We start from the raw sequence: 19,392 nt of genomic DNA on the forward strand, positions 1-19,392 counted from the left end.
CAACTTTCTTCATTCTTCACAAATATTTCAAGCTCGCTCACTTCGCTTTCTTGCATAAATAAATTTCACTCTGCCGCCCCTAAAGGGGCACTTTCCTTTTAAGTCAAAAAGGGCGACAATTTTTCTTGCTCATTTCGCCCACTTGCAACTTTCTTTAAAAAAATATAAAGTTGAAAATTAGCAAAATCATGTTTTTGCTACTATTATTTCTTTCTTTTTTTGTTGTTGTTGTTGTTTTCCTCGCACACAAAATGACCATTTCAAATCAGGAAGTACCCCCTTTTTGGCTGTGCCCCCTCCGCCCCGTCCCCACTTTCAACTTACCAGCCAACATTTACATTTTTTTACATTTTATTTCACTTTTTTTCGCATGCGTGCCCTCGATCACATTTACTTTGAGCTTGCAGGCATGAATGCAGAGCGAGAGAGATGGCAATTCTCATAGCTGTCCGACATGCCTAGCACATGGCTTGCGACCACTTGCTCCAGACGATTTTAATCTTCCGCATTCCCCACAGTAACACATGCATGCACATACTGCACCCACCCAACGCGCTCAACCGCTGATTGCGACACTCGACGTACAGACACCATCAACGTACTTCCGTATGTACGCGCGGGCAAGCTACGAATACAGTCCAGGAAGTGGACTACTACCTAGCTAGTAACTCTATGGCCGCTGCGCTGCGGAGGAAGTCGGAACGGTCAAAGCCGGTCGGCCGTACGTACATAAGTACAAGTGTACGTACACGTCGTCTCGTTGAGTTTGAATCAGATATATTGGGACGCGAGTGAACTGAACAGAAGGTATGATATTTGAGATGAGGAAATTTGTTCAAGCTTATTGAAGTGTAGACTTTGAGAAAGGGCATATTATACGTCATAAACAAGAACTTTCATTCTAAAAGGGCACCACGGCCACAAGAAAAAGGGCACATTTTTTTGGCAGTAACTTTGATCACGGAAAAAAGGGCATTGCGGCCAACGAGAGGGGCACCGACGGCCATGGCCGTCGGTGGCCGTCGGTTAATTCGAGGCCTGCATTTGTCATATCTTCAGAGACAAGTGCAGGGTTTGACACAAATGTTTTCCTAGTTTTTGTAGAGCTAGTATTCATAAATTCGTCCAACATTCACTTACTAACTTTCAAAGAATAGTATACTGTTAAATGTATTTTGTCTCCAGTTTAAAAGGTCATTCTATGAAACTCGTGAAAAATTGCCCTGCCCAAATGGACCAACCACATGTCATCATTCATGTACCAAAGCTCTACCCTACTGAATTCCCTTCCTCAGAACAGAATGTTGCAGGCCAGAATATCACCAACTGATTAAAGAATAAGGAAATATGAAAAACAAATCAGGTTCTCCAAGACATACATTTTGCATTAACAAAATATGTTGAGAGCAATGTTTCTTAAAGGTCTGCATGCCTTTTGTGCAAACATAAAAGACATAGCTGAAGCCTGCAAAAACATAAAGTGCATTCCCAGTGGAGTGGACACTGAATTAAAATTTCTGAAATATCTTAGAAAAAACTAAACCTTGCATAAGTCCACAAATCCTGTAAATCAAGGGTTATGTATAATTCCTGATTTATTATTTTTTTTAAGTTACCTCTTGGGACATTTTGCATGTCAGCAGACACTTACAAATTGACATACAGTGTTGCATACATCAACATGATTTCTTGGTCCAAACTGAAGAAGTTCTTTGCTACTTGCCCCGCATAAGTCATTATGGATTTTCACTTTGAGAAAAGCAAAAGACAACAACAAGAATGTTTGACCACCGGCACTGTGGCTGAAGTATTGGTGGTGTTGACTTGCTTATGCCCACAAATCAATATGTTGCACACATACACCGAAAGTATGCATGTGATCTGTCAGATTCAATACGTAATGCTCTAGTGTCTTGGCGTGTGTGCCATACTATCCAGCTGTTTATACTGGCCTGACTGTTCCAAAGTTTGTTTTCAATAAGTACAGTATAGAGTGCTAAGGAAGTTCTAGGAAATTATTCCTTTCTGTCTGTGGGTCTGTCAATATTAGCAACAACCATTAAAGGCATAATTTACCATTTGCAGATGAAACAAAAACCCAGCATTAGTGCTTTAAAATAGATCTAAAATGTGAGTTACGGATAGAAACAACCACTGTCAAAATTTGAATCCGTAGAATCAATGTTAAGTGTTGTTAAATACACAAAATGTGAACAATAGTTATAATAAAAATGTTTCCAGACTAAACCGTATACAGTTACGGTTTATTGAGAAAAACTTTGATATCTCCTTATATTCTAGGTTTTATTGCAAATATTTCATATGGTAGGATGTTTTTTTATACAACATACCTACACATATGCATCAAATGTGATATCTTGAACATTTTTGAAATCACTGCACCCAAAGGTAAACTGGACCTTTAATGACGGTTATTTACTACGCAATTGTTCGGGGGGGGGGGGGGGGGGGGGGAGATTCATCATTGACAGGAATTGACTGCAGAGTTGGATCAGGATGTTATCAAAGCTTTGTAATGACATTGGTATAACTTATATCCGTGTCATTATGATTATAATGATTATAATTCAGTGTCTCTCTACCAGACAATGCACACAACATCACCTCTATGACTTCTCAGCAGGTCTGTGGTTGACTGTACATATATTTCTAAAGATGTGTAAACTATCAGGTCTACCCAATCAGAAAAAGCTCTGCAAACTGCACTATCTCATCACAAAATCTTGTACTGTAAAGCACTTATACAATTTTTTTCCTTCTCTTTTCACTGGACCCTGCACTGAAGTGAGACGTTTCTGGACTTTGTGTTGAAATCTATAATATTTTGTTTCAGCAACAACATAACTGATGTTTTTACATTGGGGGGGGGGGGGGGTCATGGGGAATAAACTTAATCATAATCGTAATGTTGTGGGCATAAATCAAATGTTGCAATACGTCCATATTGTTTACACAAGTAATTCTGATATGACGTTGCTCTTTTTTTTTTCTGACACCGATTTTCACAGCAGACTTCCTGACGCCTGACAAGTGGACGCCAAATGTTGATTTACAGACATAGATAGAAAATCAAGATCAACATCAAAAGTATACCAACACAATACTTATCATACGTAATGAATCTACCACAAGAACTTCTTTTGGGTGTTGCAAAAGACAGTTATAAAGCACTGCAAAAGACAAATGGGGAATAATAATAGATACGGTTATAAGACTAGATACAAGTATACTTGTAGGTGAATTATTAAGAATACAGAAAATAAAATGAAGAGTAAATAAGCACAAGTAGTATAGTATAGGGGCATAGGTACTATCATCTACACAAAACCACTGGGCAACACTTAGTCAGGGGAATAGTCAGGATGGTATATATATATCATAAGCAAAGAGGCTAGATTGCATGACTATCTACAAGAGTCACATCAAACAAGGGGTGACTCTTTCAGTCAGAGGAAAAAAATTAAAATACCACATGGCTACAGTAAGACAATTTCACTCAAACACAAGCACACCAAGGCACTGTCATAGTCACAGACAATCAATCTTATACACAGCTATTAAAATGAACGTACCTACTCACCTATGTGTGGCACAAATGAACAATCTTGACATGACAAGTGGAATGCACTTCCCTGTTTTTGTTTTTGTTGTTCCCTTGTTAACACTCTTCCAGTAATTTCAGTGATAATTAGAAATGCACACTTCCAAATCGAGATCAATATGCATGCAATAGCTTTAATCATCTCTCACTGTCTTTATATTATGTATGTATATCTTTCTCTCTCATTCTTCCTCTTATACACTCGACTCTTGTCACTTTTTTCCCTCCTCCATTCATTGTCTTCCTCTTTACTATCATTTTCCTGTAAGAGCAGTTACTGACAAGGTATGTACATATTTGGACGCAAGTTTCACCCTCCCCATTTAAAATATTATCGTGACATGTGGCATTGCATGCATTCTGAGATTTTACACACATTTCTTCTTCCAGGATGTAAAAATAAATGAATAAATAAATAAATAAATGAATAAATACATGAATAAATAAATATATGAATAAATGAATAAATAAATCAATGAATGAATTAATCATTTAATTAATTTATAAAAACTGAAGTTGATTTGAGTCTGAGTTTATTTCATTTCACCAAAGGTCACTCACTTCAACCAATTACTGTTCTTCATGTGAGTCCATGTATTTATTTTTTTTTTATAAGTGTACAGTGTTAGACATATCAAGTCCTAATGGATGTTTGCAGCAGAGATGATCATCTTTAATAGTCATCATCAAATTGGCAACTCTAAATTTCTTTGCATATCTTATATCTAAACTGTGCAAAAATTTCAGTTTAAATTATGCCAGAAAGAAATTTACAAATATGAAATTTAATCTTCTACAATTTGTCATCTAGAATGCTAGCAAAAACACTGTCCTTGCTGTGTGAGGCACAGGAACCATCATCAAAATGTTTTCATCCACTCTTCAACACCAAATCGCACACACATACAGTACACACACATACACATATACAACACACACACACACACAAACAAACAAACAAACACAAATACACCAAGATAAATGCTTCAGTCAACTCACTGATATGGTGTTCGATTCTATGGACATTATTGGCCTTTACCGCTTCTGCCAAAGTTTTGATTATTTCCGTTTTCCAGTTCTGATATTACGACTGTGATGCATTTTTTCTATGGAAGCCAAGGCTCAGAAGAGCTGTGGAAAATGCATTTTGTCATTGGCATGAATTTGATTATTTTTGATAAGTTTTGATTATTTCCGTTTTCCAGCTCTGATATTACGACTGTGATGCATTTTTGATAAGTTTTGATTATTTCCGTTTTCCAGTTCTGATATTACGACTGTGATGCATTTTTTCTATGGAAGCCAAGGCTCAGAAGAGCTGTGGAAAATGCATTTTGTCATTGGCATGAATATATGACTAAGATGATGCAAATATGTGATCTGTAGTTTACTGCTTAAGTATTCCCCTCATTTGGAATGTACACTAGCTGTAAGTGGTTTTTTTTTTTTCTCTGAAATGATCAGCAAAAAAACTTTGAAGGTCACTAAATAAGTAAACTAGTAATCTGTTCTGTTCTTTTCAAAGTATATTGGGCAATCATGCAACAAAAACTTGAATGCCACAGTGACTCGGATAACATCTGAAAATTTATTCCACTTAGAATGTTAGATAACTACATATACAACAACAAAAATTATCTCAGATTTTCCATATCATAGGTACACTAGCTAGGTATCAATTTTCACAACTTCGGGTAAAAACTTAAGAACAATAAATATCATCCACATCATAAGTATATCAAATAGAATGTATACCAGTTAATTACAAAGTGCATGATTTAAAAAGAAAAAACAAAAACAAATAAATATAAATAGCAACATAGAATACAACAGAGCTGCAGCAGGATGATCATGTGATTGATCACATGAACTGTCATGTGATCAGTCAGTGTAAGATTATAGCACAAATACCAACCACAGATCAGGGAATGACATTAACCTGTCCAGTTATGAGATGATATATCTTAAAGTCTCTGAAAATACTTGGTTTCAAAATCTAAAGTATAGAACAAGTCATTACATTCACAAATATAAATAGATATTGATCACTGCATCTAATTCTATAATCATTAACCATGTAAAATAATTATTTTATATTCCATGAAATTATTACATTTCCTAGCTTTAAAAAAAAGAAACGAAAACAAGCTTTTTCGCCTAAGGTTTCTTTCTATGTATGGAACGAATAGAAACTTATATCTCAGTTACACATGATCTAAAAACACTGAAAGTTATAGAGTTTGAAACACTGGAAGTTACGACTCCTACGTTCGTGTGTGTGTGGCACAGCTTCAAGACACAAACGCCAGATCACGATTGTGGTACAGATTGGAGTAGGAACTGAAGTACAGTGTAGAAAATTATCACTCTGCAAATGTCAAAGTTTTGTCTCTAGCGATGTACTGCAGGGAAGTTCTTTATGCTTTTTGTTCTCCTGCTTGTGTGTTTGAAAGAGATTATGATGACACCAGTCACAAATTAGAAGTGGAAACCAGAAGATGGCTTCAACTCTAGACAGACTTTGTTGAATACACGATAAGAGTAACTTTGTGACAACAAGGAAGAGTGACATCTCAACAAACACCTATTTGCTTGTTTTTCTTTTTTCTTTTTTGGCAGGAAATCAGCATTCAGAAATTATTGATATGAAGTCAGTGTGAGTTTTAGGGTATCAGATATATGTCCTGGGAATCAATATGACAGAAAATTAACTTCTGTTGGGTTACTGTCATCATTTGAATAATCAGCATACATTTACAGAAAACCATAAGGAAATTGGGTGAATGAAGTCCACAATTTAGGAAATTGGGTGAATCGAGTCCACAATTTCTTGTGTTCACATATCCCCCATTGTTCCAGGTGATATTTGAAGTCTGTGCAGACCCCAAGGGCTAGCCATTGAAAGTAAATGCCATTTACAGAGTTTTAGGAATGCATGATGTCACACAGTTGTCAATTAAAATAAAAGACAAGTTGTGATGATGATATCTCAATTCAACACTTATACCAACAATGGTAAACAACCAGAAAAGCTTGATTAAAACTTGAAAAAACTGCAGAGTGTATACCCAAGCACGCCTGATTCTGAAGAATAAATCTCTTGCACGTGTTAAATGCTGTCACCCAGGTTACACGAATGCACGCATATTGTGGAACTAGAGCGAGTGTGCGACAGCTGTTTTGAATCAATATCAATCAAATCGTATTCATTGTCAGACAGTGCCAGAAACCATCCTATTAAAAGCTTATCTTTATGGATTTATATGTTTCAGGTCGATTATAACTCTTAAATATCATATGGCAGCAGATTTGACAAATTACATGCAGGTGGAAATTAATTATCCTCATCTTTTAATTTTCCTCACTTTAATTTTTGTAAGTAATATGTAGGGCCAATAGCTGCACAAGTGCACAGTTTATGATATGACCAGCAGACAGCAGGTACACTGTATGCAAGAGGATACTTGAATTGTGTGCAAAATGCAGCCATGTGAACTCTCAGAAACAACTGTCTCGTAAAATCTAGATATCACTTCCTCATGCACCCCTTCCTCCCCCCCCCCCCCCCAAAAAAAGGGGAAAAATACCCCTTCCATTTATGATGACAACATACAGCTTTAGGCATTATTCAATTAAGTGTTGAATGAATAGTGCTCTTAAATATCACAATGTGAGAATATTGTAGCATTTCAAACCCAACATGTCAATCCTGCAGAATTGCTTATTTGATCACATGATGAATAAAGTATTTCACAATCATCAAATAATGACAAATCTCATTATGTCGGTATTTTAACACCTTGAATGATAACGCTGAATAATGAAGAAACCTGTGAATCATACTTTTTTTTTTCTTTACTTGGGATGCGTCATCTAACTTAAAGTTCATTGGCTAAAACAGTCATCTCATTCAGACATTGAGGTTTAAAGTGATACAAAAGTTTCTAACATGATTGTTTAACAGTAGATCAGCAGTTGTGATCCAAGAAAGAGGGTGACAATCGATTTGAAAAAAAAAAAGTGTCATAGCACGTCTTCACCCCTCTGCATTATAAATATTTTCTTGCTTTCGGTCAATACAGTTCAGATTCTCAGCACTTCAACGAAACAAATTTTGTCCCACTCAAGAAAGATTGCATTGCCTCTGACAAGTTAAAAAAAAATAAAACAAAACAAAACAAAATCTATCACAGGCCAGAAACAGGGATGGAGGAATCATTGAAAAAGGTTTCATAATGCAACAAATGCAAAAAAAAATATATACTCCTTTTCAGTTCAGAAGCAGAAGGATTCGACTATATGCAAAGTCTATGGCACAGTGCCTTTCTGCTTTTAAAGCTGTTTGTCAACAATGCCATGTACAATTGTAATATAGCTTTATTGGATTTCCCCCTTTTCTTATCCTCCAGCCAACTAACGAAAAACAAAATTAAATGAATAAACATATGAATACTGCTTTCAATGGAAACTAATTGCAGTGGTAAAGCTACATAATGTTTTCCAAAGGAAGCAGCTTCATTCTCAAATAAAGGAAAAAATTGAAAAGAAATCACAGGGCCTGCTGATTGAAAAAACAAGGAAATAAGTCACTGTGTCAGTTGTACTGGGAATGTCTAATGTGTACTGGTAGCAAGTATTTACCACTGAATGTTGTACAGGGTGGTTTTTACTAATGAAACACAGATAAGAGAACAATATACCACTGGTATGTGGATTTTCAGGTCAGTGGAATGTGGACAAGTAGATTGCATCAAAGCTTTTTTGGTCAAATCTGCCTAATTCAGTTGGGCTACTTTTGCATTTGCAGTGTGCAAGATGGAATGATTTCGTTGCTTGGGAGCAGGAATGTTGAATAAAACCTCCTCTTACTGGATAGGTTGACTGTAATAGTTTCAGCAAAATCAGACATATGAGAACATCAAAGCATTTCAAAGTTTCACAAGTTATCACCTAGCAGTAATATCAGCCATATTCTGCAAAGTAGAAGAGGGGTAACATTATCCCTTTAAACAGTTCTTTCCAGTTTACTACCTATAATTCATCACAAAATTTATCGTCTTTAGATGAAATGAAAGAACCAACATAATTTGTAGAAATTATTACAGAGTTCGCTACCAAGTTGTAACCAGCATAATTTGTAAAAAATTATTACAGAGTTGTACCAAGTTGTAACCAAGCAATCATAATCTTTTTACTTGTTTGTTTTTGAGTATTATACCATTTTAAATTAGTTATAAATAAATTGAATTTACAATACCTTCATGTTAAAACAGATACAAGTGTTGTGAGAACACTTGCATTATCAGCTCATCTAATTTGCATGTGTGATACTGACCAATACCACTGCATGAATACTTACGAAAGTAAAATTCCATGACTTCCTCATGCTTTGAATGATTTCATTAAAACTACAAATGCTGCAGTTTTTGTTGGGCGTTTGTTTGTTTTTGTTTTTTAATTTACTAATTTTCATCATCAGATCCTAAAAATTGGGTGGTGTCGACTATCGTAGACCGTCATATACATCTTTTAGGCCTCCCTAACAACCTTCCCAACAAAAATAGCCTTGCCAATAAAACCAATGATCAAAAAGAGGGCAATTAAATCAATTATTTACATACAAACACTGTACTGGGAACATGAGCAAACTGCACTGATGAATACCTGATAATCAAAGAAACTTGAGCAATTCAGGCAGAGAACTTCTTTGTGAGTTTTCAACATTGTAGAACATCGCAGCATACTGAAATGTAATCGAAATCGTCCTAACATAATCGTATGTACATGTACAAGCCAGTGTCGGCACACTCAATATTAACATGTGGCTAAGGAGGAGTGGTCAGACAACATTGTTTTGTCAAGAAAGTGATCAACTTTTTTAAAAGTCTCCTCACTCCTAAAGATCACATATCTTTCTTGAGTAAATTTCTCTGTCCAATTCCCAAAAACTAAAAAAAAAAGAAGTAATCATCACTTTAGAAAATCCTTAACATAGGAGTATTGCTTGATTGTCTGCTACAAAAATGAATAAACTGCACACTGACAAAAAAAAAAAAAATATGAAAGAAGATATAATGACAATATCATATACAACAATCATAACAACTAGAGGGGAAATGAGGAGTAGACCTATTGGAATAAAAGTACATACAATCTCATAAGAAGATAAATTTCGTCTTTACATATTTATCATCAACAAATACAAACAAGCAAAAATAGGAATGATAACCATTTGGTGAATGAATATCACATTACAATTACATCTGATACATAGCTGAATATCCATTTCCCTTTCACTGGTTTCAGCCCTGAAGAAAACAGTGTCAGATTTAATATTCAAGTGTCATGTTGCCACAGTCGGGTCTACATGCCATGTTTCCTATATTGTCACTTCAAATGATGAAACCTTCGTGAGTGCTTGAGAGAAGAAATTTTCAATCTTTCTCAAGCATTAGGACTTCTGGCAATTAAAGAATGGTGGCAGATGCATTTACGACAGGAAAAATGTTACAAATGCTTCATGTCCATTTGTTCTCGGGCAATAAGAATTTTCCATTACTTCATTCTTTTGGATACACTGCATTACCAAAACATTAGCACCTGGAAAAAAAAAAAATGATTGAGCCTTCTAAACTTTCAAACACAAAATCTCTGAATGTGTTCCAGAAGTCATTTAACAGTCATGTTGTTTATTTAAAAAAAAAGAAAAAAAAAATGTTTTTAATATATTATTTGGGTTTGTGTAATATGCCTTACAGTTTAAATACATGGTCATGATTCAGTTTGGGTTGTTTCAGAAGTCCACACCCAGATGAGCAAATGGCAGAAATGGCAAAAAAGTGGCATGTTGGATCAAATGCCTAGGTACTGTGCGTTTGTTGTTGTAATTGAGCTGTTGTTTAATTGATCATATCATTTTTTTTTTTTAAGCTACAATTCTGGCATTCTGATTAAATTTACAGTAACCCGGGAGTTTCATCTCTGTTGCCTGTATTTTATGTGGAAAAAAAAAATAAGAGCAGATGGGGGTTACACAATGCATTGGAAACGAATTCCATGTACCATTATGATTTATATTGATATTTTGAGAAATCATGATGATTATTTATTCCTATGTCAACTTTACCAAGTCTTGTGACATCGCTTATGGTCACTGACCTGCAAAATACCTGTATTAGTCCTGTTTCTTGCTTATTTGCCTTTTCTTTTTCTTTTACTTTTTTTTTTGAGGGGAAACAGCTAAAAGAGATTTTTTATAAAAAGAAGAAAACATTGGTCATCACATTAGACATAATATATTGAAGCGCTTTCCAAGATAAGTTGTTGAAGAAAAATCCCTTGCATGTATATGCCACAGAACATACACGTCATGTACAAAGTGCCACCATTGTATTACCTTTTTTTTAATTCTTATTTACTCAACAGATAAGAGAAAGACTAGTAGACTCTTTGTGCCAAAATACCAGCATGTGACTATCAGCTGTTAAAATTCCATGCACAAATTAAGATACGCTCTGAATGTCTACAACACAATTTATTCCCAAAGACACGCCAGCAAAGTCATCAACACTTACTCGTTTTCTTTTTACACACAGAATACAGATATACAATGTTTCTTTTTCTGTCATTTGCAAATGCTCAATCAATTATTACTTAATAATGAATAACAACATACATTTGCTGTCCGTCAAAGGAGTATATAGGTAGTATCGATGTATTAAACATGTCATGACGTAGCTATTGAGCATAAGTATGTTTGTACACCTTTAGAGCGGAACAGAATTGAATTAAACAACTCCCATATCCTATCATTCTAGAAAATCATATCTCCCTCTTTTTCAAATCTTCGATCGATTGCACCAAATTCTGCAAACCACTTCACCAATCAACAACTTACTTCTTTACAAACCCTTCTCCTTTAAAGTTTCTTTTTTTTTTTGCCAAGAGCCATATGTATGTACATTGTTGTTTATGCTATATAAATACATAATTCAATCAATCTTTTCTACCATAATTATCTATGCTACAAATATCTACAGTCCTAGAAAATACAGGTGATTTTAGACCCTGATTGATAGTTGACAAAAAAACTTTACAATTAAAACTCTTCAGGTAAAGTTTGGGCTCCAGACATTTTCCAGACATTTTGCACACACACACGTATGGATATTACTGTTATCAGACTGCTTCATAAAATTTTAAGAATGTCGAGGGTGATCATCCAAAATGACAGGTCTAAGTTGTGCTCCTAAAACAGACAAAACAAGCTGTAATGCTACAATACATTACTTATAACAGATCAGTCAAAATCCTTCCCTTGGTTTGTTTTGTAATGAAACAAAGCTGATGTACACTTTGTAATTAAAGAGTGGCATCAACTTGATCTACAATAATGTACTTGACGGACAATGAACTGACATCAATGTGGGGTTAAAAGTAGGCCCCTCTCCTGTTTCTTTCCTAAAATGTCTCTCCTCGATAAAATGACCACTGCATTCAAAATGAGATAATGCTCCATGGGTTAGATTTGAGTATGGATATCTACTTTAGCGTGCATGCATGCTTCCTTTCTTCTCCACCTGTCTCGCTGCAGTTATCCATTATTTTATCTCTTTTGGAGTGAGAGAGATCGAGATCATTATCATCACTTTCATTTTATCCGAGGTGTGGTACATTTTCTGATTGCACATGACAATACAATAATGTTACTCTCCATTGACTGTAAGAAGAGTTTAGGTTTTGACCTCAGTAGTGTATTGACAATGGGGACTATGGAGGCCGCCTTCCAGCACTCAAAGCGAGCTGATCCAAACTAATGTGTACTGTTCCCATACCAGGCCAGATTGGGGGAGTTTGAGCGCTCTGTGGAGAAAGCGTACCTCATGAGGGTATTTTTTGACTCGAGTCAGAGGGATCAAACGTTTTGCTTTTTTGACTCGGGTCAGAGGGGTCAAACGTTTTGTAGAAGTAGGGCCATGCACCTGGAGTGCTTTAATGCATCAGTACCACCGATATTTTGTCATTAATATTTCAGAGCACCAGTTCTGAGGGAGTTTTACCTGGGAGTTTTGACTAGTCAGGATGAGGGACCTTCACAACTAGAGGCCTAATGAATGACCTTATTGACTGGAAACAGTGTCTGCTGATATCCGATCAGATTACTGTGAGGCAACATGGCATTCGCAACCAAGAAAATCTGTGCAAATCCTTCAGCCCGAGTAAAATTGCACACGCTTTTTTATTTGGGAGTTCAACTAGTCGAAACCAGTTTGTGCTGTTATGAATGGTCTCTGTTTGAATGGAGTAAACCAACCCCCACACCCATCCACCCCAGCTTGGGTCACAGCCACAATCTTTCATCACGTATCTTGTGGAACTAACATCCCTTCGTTTAGTTTATATATGTTCGTTGTTCTTTTAATTTCATCGATTCGATTTGATTACTTGTACGAAGGCAACTGAGAATCTGCCAGTCAGTGTACACATTGCATACATCTACAAGAAAGGAGGTGTCATCTTCATGGGACTTATAAATGTGACACGCCACAACAAAAGGATCCAAAAGTCGGTGATGGCTGCGCCGAGAAAATCGAGTTTGAAGTCAGATCAGATCAAAATCGGTCAAAACCATCGAATTTCTATTGTCGGCATAAGGTTGTAGTCTAATGTTTCGTCTATCATCTGCAGAAACTTCGAAGCTGAATGATTACAGGAAAGGCAAGAAACCAGCGTTTTTCAGAAACATATCTGAAGATTTAAATTTAGCGCCACAGATAGACTCCACCCCTAGCAACGAGGGAGTGATCTTATTGGTCAATGCGTGGCATACTGGTTATTGATTGGTCATGCGTAGGCCGCTGGTACTAAGCATGAATGAACATTGCAAAGGTTGCTATGAGGTGAAAACTGTCTTACCTCCCCTTGATCACGATTGCGTCAGAAAGAAAACTTTGAAGGTGGTTTTCTCGAAACGCTGATTTCCTAGACCACTCAACATGGTCTCATAAAATCATCAATACATCCGCAACTGAGTACTTTTATATAAAGTTGTGTTATATATGAAGTTTAAGTGGAAGAATAAAGGGAATGAGATTATGTCATTTTCAGGAAATCGACCTCCCTCGACTTTCGGATCCTTTTGTTGTAGCGGGTCACAAATCATCTCAATACAATACCATCATACTCTTCCTACTTCAAATGCTCAACACAAACTATACTACTATAGTAACTAGGTGTACACATGAAGTCCATTATAAAAGACACACAAATACAGTACCAATAGTGCAGTCCTTGTCGTTTTAAACTACAATTCAGAAGAAATATTCTCTACATAAGATAACATGTCCATTGTCCGGAGTCAACGTCCTCACGCTATGAAAGTCTATTGGCATGTTGTATTACTGACTGTACAATTCTAGCTTTCGAATAGTAAATGCAATATTCATATTTGTATATGTACATGTACGGCATCAACACTGACTTTATTCATCAAACACTGATGGAAACCAACAATGAAAGAGAACACAAGAAGAAAAACTGAAAGCAAAAAAACAAACAAACAAACAAACACACACACAAAACAAAAATCAAAAACAAACATGTCCCACAGCTGTTGTTACCAAACAGCCATCATTTTCTTTATTTGCTGCGGCCCTCTCTCTCACCCTCTCTTTCCACTAGTGTTTACAGTATTTATAGATATAATGTATTTATATATATATGTATGTATATAGGTTAGTACAATGTACAACTTTCAGCATTACGGAACCGTCACATCAAAATCTCGACGAAGAACAAGATAGATATTAAACAAGGATATAAATAATCACTGGATCGAGTAGCTGAATGGAGTACAGACAAGCATTTCTTGTATTCCATATTCAAAACAGGACAACAGATCTGACCTCATAAGCACAAGAAAATGTAAATAAACTATCTACAAGCTCCTATTTTAGCCATTCACAGACACTTTCCAGCTACTTTGGATAGTGGGAAGGAATATTGGACTGGGACAGATGAAACTTCATTTAAGGAGAAATAAAGAATAATACTCAAATAGGCATTAAAAGGGAAGGGGGAGATTGATAAATATATATATTATAAAAAAAAACGCACATAGTTTGTGGATGCTATCATCCTGGGTGGGGGGTAACACAAATGACAGTAAAATGTTCAAGAAGTCTATGGATATTGATTCCACTCAACAGCTCTAATCTAATCCTTGCACAAGCAGAAGTCAACCTCTAATTTGCAAACAAGCACACAGAGCACATTTACGCAAGCCACATTCTGCGCCCACAACACACTGCAATGGGCAGCTGTTTGCCAACGTCTAATTCCCGACCCAAGTATTGCAGGGTCAATCTAAATAACTTTCTCCTCTTTTCATCATCTATCCATCCAGACAATAACCAGGAACCAAGCTGGAAAAAAAAAATATCACCAAGCACTGGTAATTTGTTTTTGATAATTCTCTTTTCTTATTTTCTTTTTGAGGTTCCCTTACAAAGCAAACATTTCTATCCCTGCTTTCCGTGTTCAATGTTCATACGCCGCAGAAGATTTCTTTCCCTAAACAGACACTGCCGCAAAAATCCTGCAGCTCAGTTGCGTTCTTTCCTGGTGGACAGCTTTTCCCTCATCCAATTTCTTTTATTTTTATTTTTTTCGGATAAACATCTGCACAACTGCAAAGCTCCGGTCAGGTGACCATCCTCCGTACAAGATTGAACATTGAAGGTACTGTAAACCTAGTACGTCTCACGTGGGTGTGCTACTACACATTCGTTACTATGATTATGACTACGATAGTAATAAGCACAGCACAGCATATGACTATCATGATCTTTTTCTGTTGGTCAGCATTGTGAGCGAGCGGGCATTGGACAGGGAGAACGTGACGGGTACAGGCAGTCCGATACAAGCAAGCAAGCAGACACGCGCACACGAGAAAACACACAAGCACGATTCCACGGGAAAAACAGAGAGAGAGAGAATGGTTTAGAAAACCAGTGTGCATTTTCATGATGTGGGAGAGAATAAAATGGGAGAGAACGCAAGATTGGAAAAAAATAATTAGTACTGGTGAGATGCAATATTATGAGAGCTGTCATTCATACATGTATGGTATGTCAGAAAGAATGTAGTCATGGTAGGCATTTAGATTAATAACAAAAAAGAGCAGAAGAAAACACATTATCATGGATTTACATGAGAGACTACTTAAGCTATATGTTAATTACTACTGAGGTTAGTTTTTATGCTACCAATTACTGTGTGCAACATGGGAAAAAAATAAGTAAAAAAGAAATCTAGAAAGAAAAAGATATGATTATTTGAGCAATATTGATTTGCAATGTGAAATGAGACGCCATCTTTGTTCATAAGCCGATGAATACACAGAATTCTTTGCCATAACTTACACGACATTTGTTGAAATCAAGTTTTAAACCGCATATGGAAAAAAAAAAAAGAAAAAAAAAAACAGAAGGAGGAAAGAAAGTCAATTGGGGCACAACCCAGACAAGTTGGGCATATAGTTAAAACGAAAAAAGAGCAAACAGGTGAAGTTCTGAGCAAAATATGGAGGGCTATTTAAAGTAGAATAGCACAGCTTTTACCACCAAGCAAATCATCAAGACACACCCTATGAGTGTCTATAGTGTGCAGCATGGCTCATCATTAAAAAAAAAAAAGAAAGAAATGTTTAAAGTTGATATAAAGAGAATAATACAATCTTGCAGCACGTTTTACTTCTGAAGACAGTTCACATAAATTCTTGAAGGAAAAAAAAAGAAATAAAAACAGCAAAATGTAAAAAAAGACCAATATTGCATGACCTATCTTGGATGTTTTCAGTGCTCTGTGTATCCATGATTTTATTGTTTGCTATGTCTATGTCTAGTTATTATTCATTACGAAATACAAATTTTTTGTTCACATTTATCATAGCAAAGAGGAGCTCTCTACATGAAGCAAATTTGGTCAGATGAAAATGCTTTCTATAACACAATCAGCATAGTAAGATAGACCAAGGGCAAAACCCTCCTGCATTAGATTAATATTTAACCCGCTAAAGACTAGACCCGAGTACTCTCGGGCAGGTATCAATGGGAAATGCATGTTATAGAAGAATCAGCTCATTTTCAATGGGTTAAAGTGCACTGCCTGGCTCAAGCCTAGATAAGACCCACACAAGAGGCGGCATGGATGAAACTGATTCCTGTGTCTCGTAAACACACGGCCAGGACAGACAGCAGCACACAACTACCCTACAATGTCACTACAAACTAATCGAGATGATTTTCGGTGCGAGAGGGATAGAAGAGATCATCGCATTCCAAGAACAATGCGAGCTGTGATGGGAGTGGTGAAATGTGGCACACAAAATGATGACCAAGACATTGTGTGTAACTTGCACACATGAAATGAGTCTGTCTAGGTGTCGACCAGCATGGGGGGAGAAATAGCTGTGATTGATAATGAATGCCACGCATGATCATCACTGTAAAAATGCATGTCACTGATTTGTCCCAAATTGATGACAGAAATCCTTCATGCAAGAGGTACTGATGACATAACCCCAATACCTTGTCCCTTCCAGTCAAGTTCACTTCTGTGGAACTCTCTTTTTTTTTCTCATTCTTTTGCTCATTCTTGGTTGCAAGCATGCTTTGGACAGTTCATCGCCGGTCACACGAACCGACGAATCACTCGATTTTGGGTCAAATTTTCGATTTTGAGATTTTCAATCATTTCGATAGTAGATATTCCATACTACATATCCTGAAATTCTCAGTGTGTAATTCGGTGTAATTTTTACGTAGTTATCACTTTTGTAGAAGTATGTAATTCCATTTGTGAAAATTATTTGTTTTCCCCATAGACGCGTGTGTTAAACAATCAGGCGATTCGACGGTTCGGTGACCGCGCGTACTAGTAAGCGCGTACGCGCGTTCACCGAACCGACGAATCAGTGCGCATTGACCATGGAAAATGACAACGTTCTTTGCAGACAGAAAATACATGCATGCAGCTCTTTGACGATTTCCCGCTTATTTGTTAACAATACAATTCGATAAAAACTTCACAAGTTAGAGCAAGAGTTGAAGTCTGATGTACTACAAAAATAATTGGAAATTGTAGACATGAAAGTGTAGCAACCATAAGTCAAAAATGGGTTAACTTCAAATGCGATTTTCTCGAATTGTCATTCTTACGCAAACCTGAGGGATTCGTCGGTTCGTGTGACCGGCGACGAGTTAACCAGAAAGTATTCATCTACATGTAGTATCTGTTGGTCTGTGCAACTGCTGTGCGTTCGTCTCGGGAACTGCAATCTTCACACTACATCGTATGCAATACTACATGTAGGTGTGTTTTGTGTCTCATAGTGGCTACACATCAACAGCTCTAATTTGTCCATCTGCATCTCAGCATACCCAACATACACAGACAGTTGGTGTACTTTTTTAACATCTACTCCGTGAATTGCGGAGAAAGTTCTTCAATGCTTTGACGCAATATCTGCTTCTAGTACCTCCATTTCGGCAAATCTGCGCGAGTAAACCGTGCAGCTATGTGAATGGTGCAGGTCACTGTTCATTGTGCTCTTTCATCGTACCAAGCTCAACTCTGCGTGTCTTTACCGTAAACAGAGAGTGACCAAGTGTTATTTGTTGTTATTTGGTTACTGTCACAGAAACCAAATTACTCTGTTCAGAAATAAAGAGATCTGTAAAGTGTAAAGTATCTTTGGGCACAATAACAAGGAATAGTTGCTATGTCAGGATAATACAGAGTATTGGCAGAGGCTTGTTCTGTAGCTGGTTGAGACATCAGTGCACAGATGGTTGCTCTCCGGATTTGTTTTATTTATTTATTTATTCTTTTTTTTTGCCCCATCTTAGGAATCCATCTCGACATTTACACAACATCCAGTTATTCCTAAACTTACAAAAGCACCTAATCTACACTTAAGGTATTTTGCATATCGAACGAAAAAAAGACAGAATAATACCCGAGTCATCTGTAAGATTCCAATTTGACCTGACACAAACTTGTACCTTACAGATTTTACAAAATCTACCCTATTCCAGCTACTGCACAGAATCAATTGCTATACAGCGATTGTTTCTGCTTGTACACCTCAAAAAGAAGACAAAGAAAAGAAGAAGAAATGTTAAAAAACAGGAGGAAAAAAAGAATATAAAGCAGAAAAGAATGAGAAACAGAAGATTGAGAACAAAAAGAAGAATGCTGTGTCATATGTAACACAACTGATAATAGAGAGAAAAGAAGATGTCACTGAAAATGCCAGAAACATTGCATCTAGGCCTTCTCATTTGCTAATGACATAGAAAAGTCACATTTTTGTCTATGCCGATTTCTGAATCACGTTGACGGTAATATTTGGTATTCCTTCTTTGTTTGTTTTGCTTTTGTTTGTTTGCTTGTTTGTTTTCTTTCACTTTTCAATTCAACACCTGCTGTTTACGGGACAGTGCCACCACTATAGAACAGTGATTCACACCCATTCAGGTTCAATGAAATAACATCTGGTATTCAAAACAGGCTGCATCATTGCTGAAAGTGTTGAAATAAGGATTTGAGAGGAGAAAAAAGAATGGCCAACATATTTGGTATGATAGGAACTTATTCAGGGAAACCTAAAAACAGAATATCAAAGGAGATGTAACAAGAAATCAGGAAAATAACCCATAATCCTTTCATAAGAGCAAAACTCAATGTTGCAAGTAATCTGATTACAT

At 36.5% G+C, this 19,392-nt stretch overlaps 1 protein-coding gene across 2 annotated transcripts in view; it reads right to left on the reverse strand.

The window, feature by feature from the left end:
* The window catches only part of LOC140226938 (syntaxin-like), a 100,417-nt gene that overhangs the window by 10,187 nt on the left and 70,838 nt on the right, over positions 1-19,392 (reverse strand). Inside the window, exon 10 of one of the 2 annotated variants that reach the window (XM_072307367.1) lies at positions 15,361-15,473. The exons of the other annotated variant lie outside the window; for it this stretch is intronic. Coding sequence (XP_072163468.1) covers positions 15,399-15,473 — 75 coding nt within the window. The 3' untranslated portion in view covers positions 15,361-15,398. Of the gene's footprint in view, positions 1-15,360; positions 15,474-19,392 lie in introns of those variants that run through there. 2 annotated transcript variants of the gene reach the window in all.

This window comes from Diadema setosum, chromosome 4, assembly GCF_964275005.1.
Source record: "Diadema setosum chromosome 4, eeDiaSeto1, whole genome shotgun sequence".
Classification (NCBI taxonomy): Eukaryota; Metazoa; Echinodermata; class Echinoidea; order Diadematoida; family Diadematidae; genus Diadema; species Diadema setosum.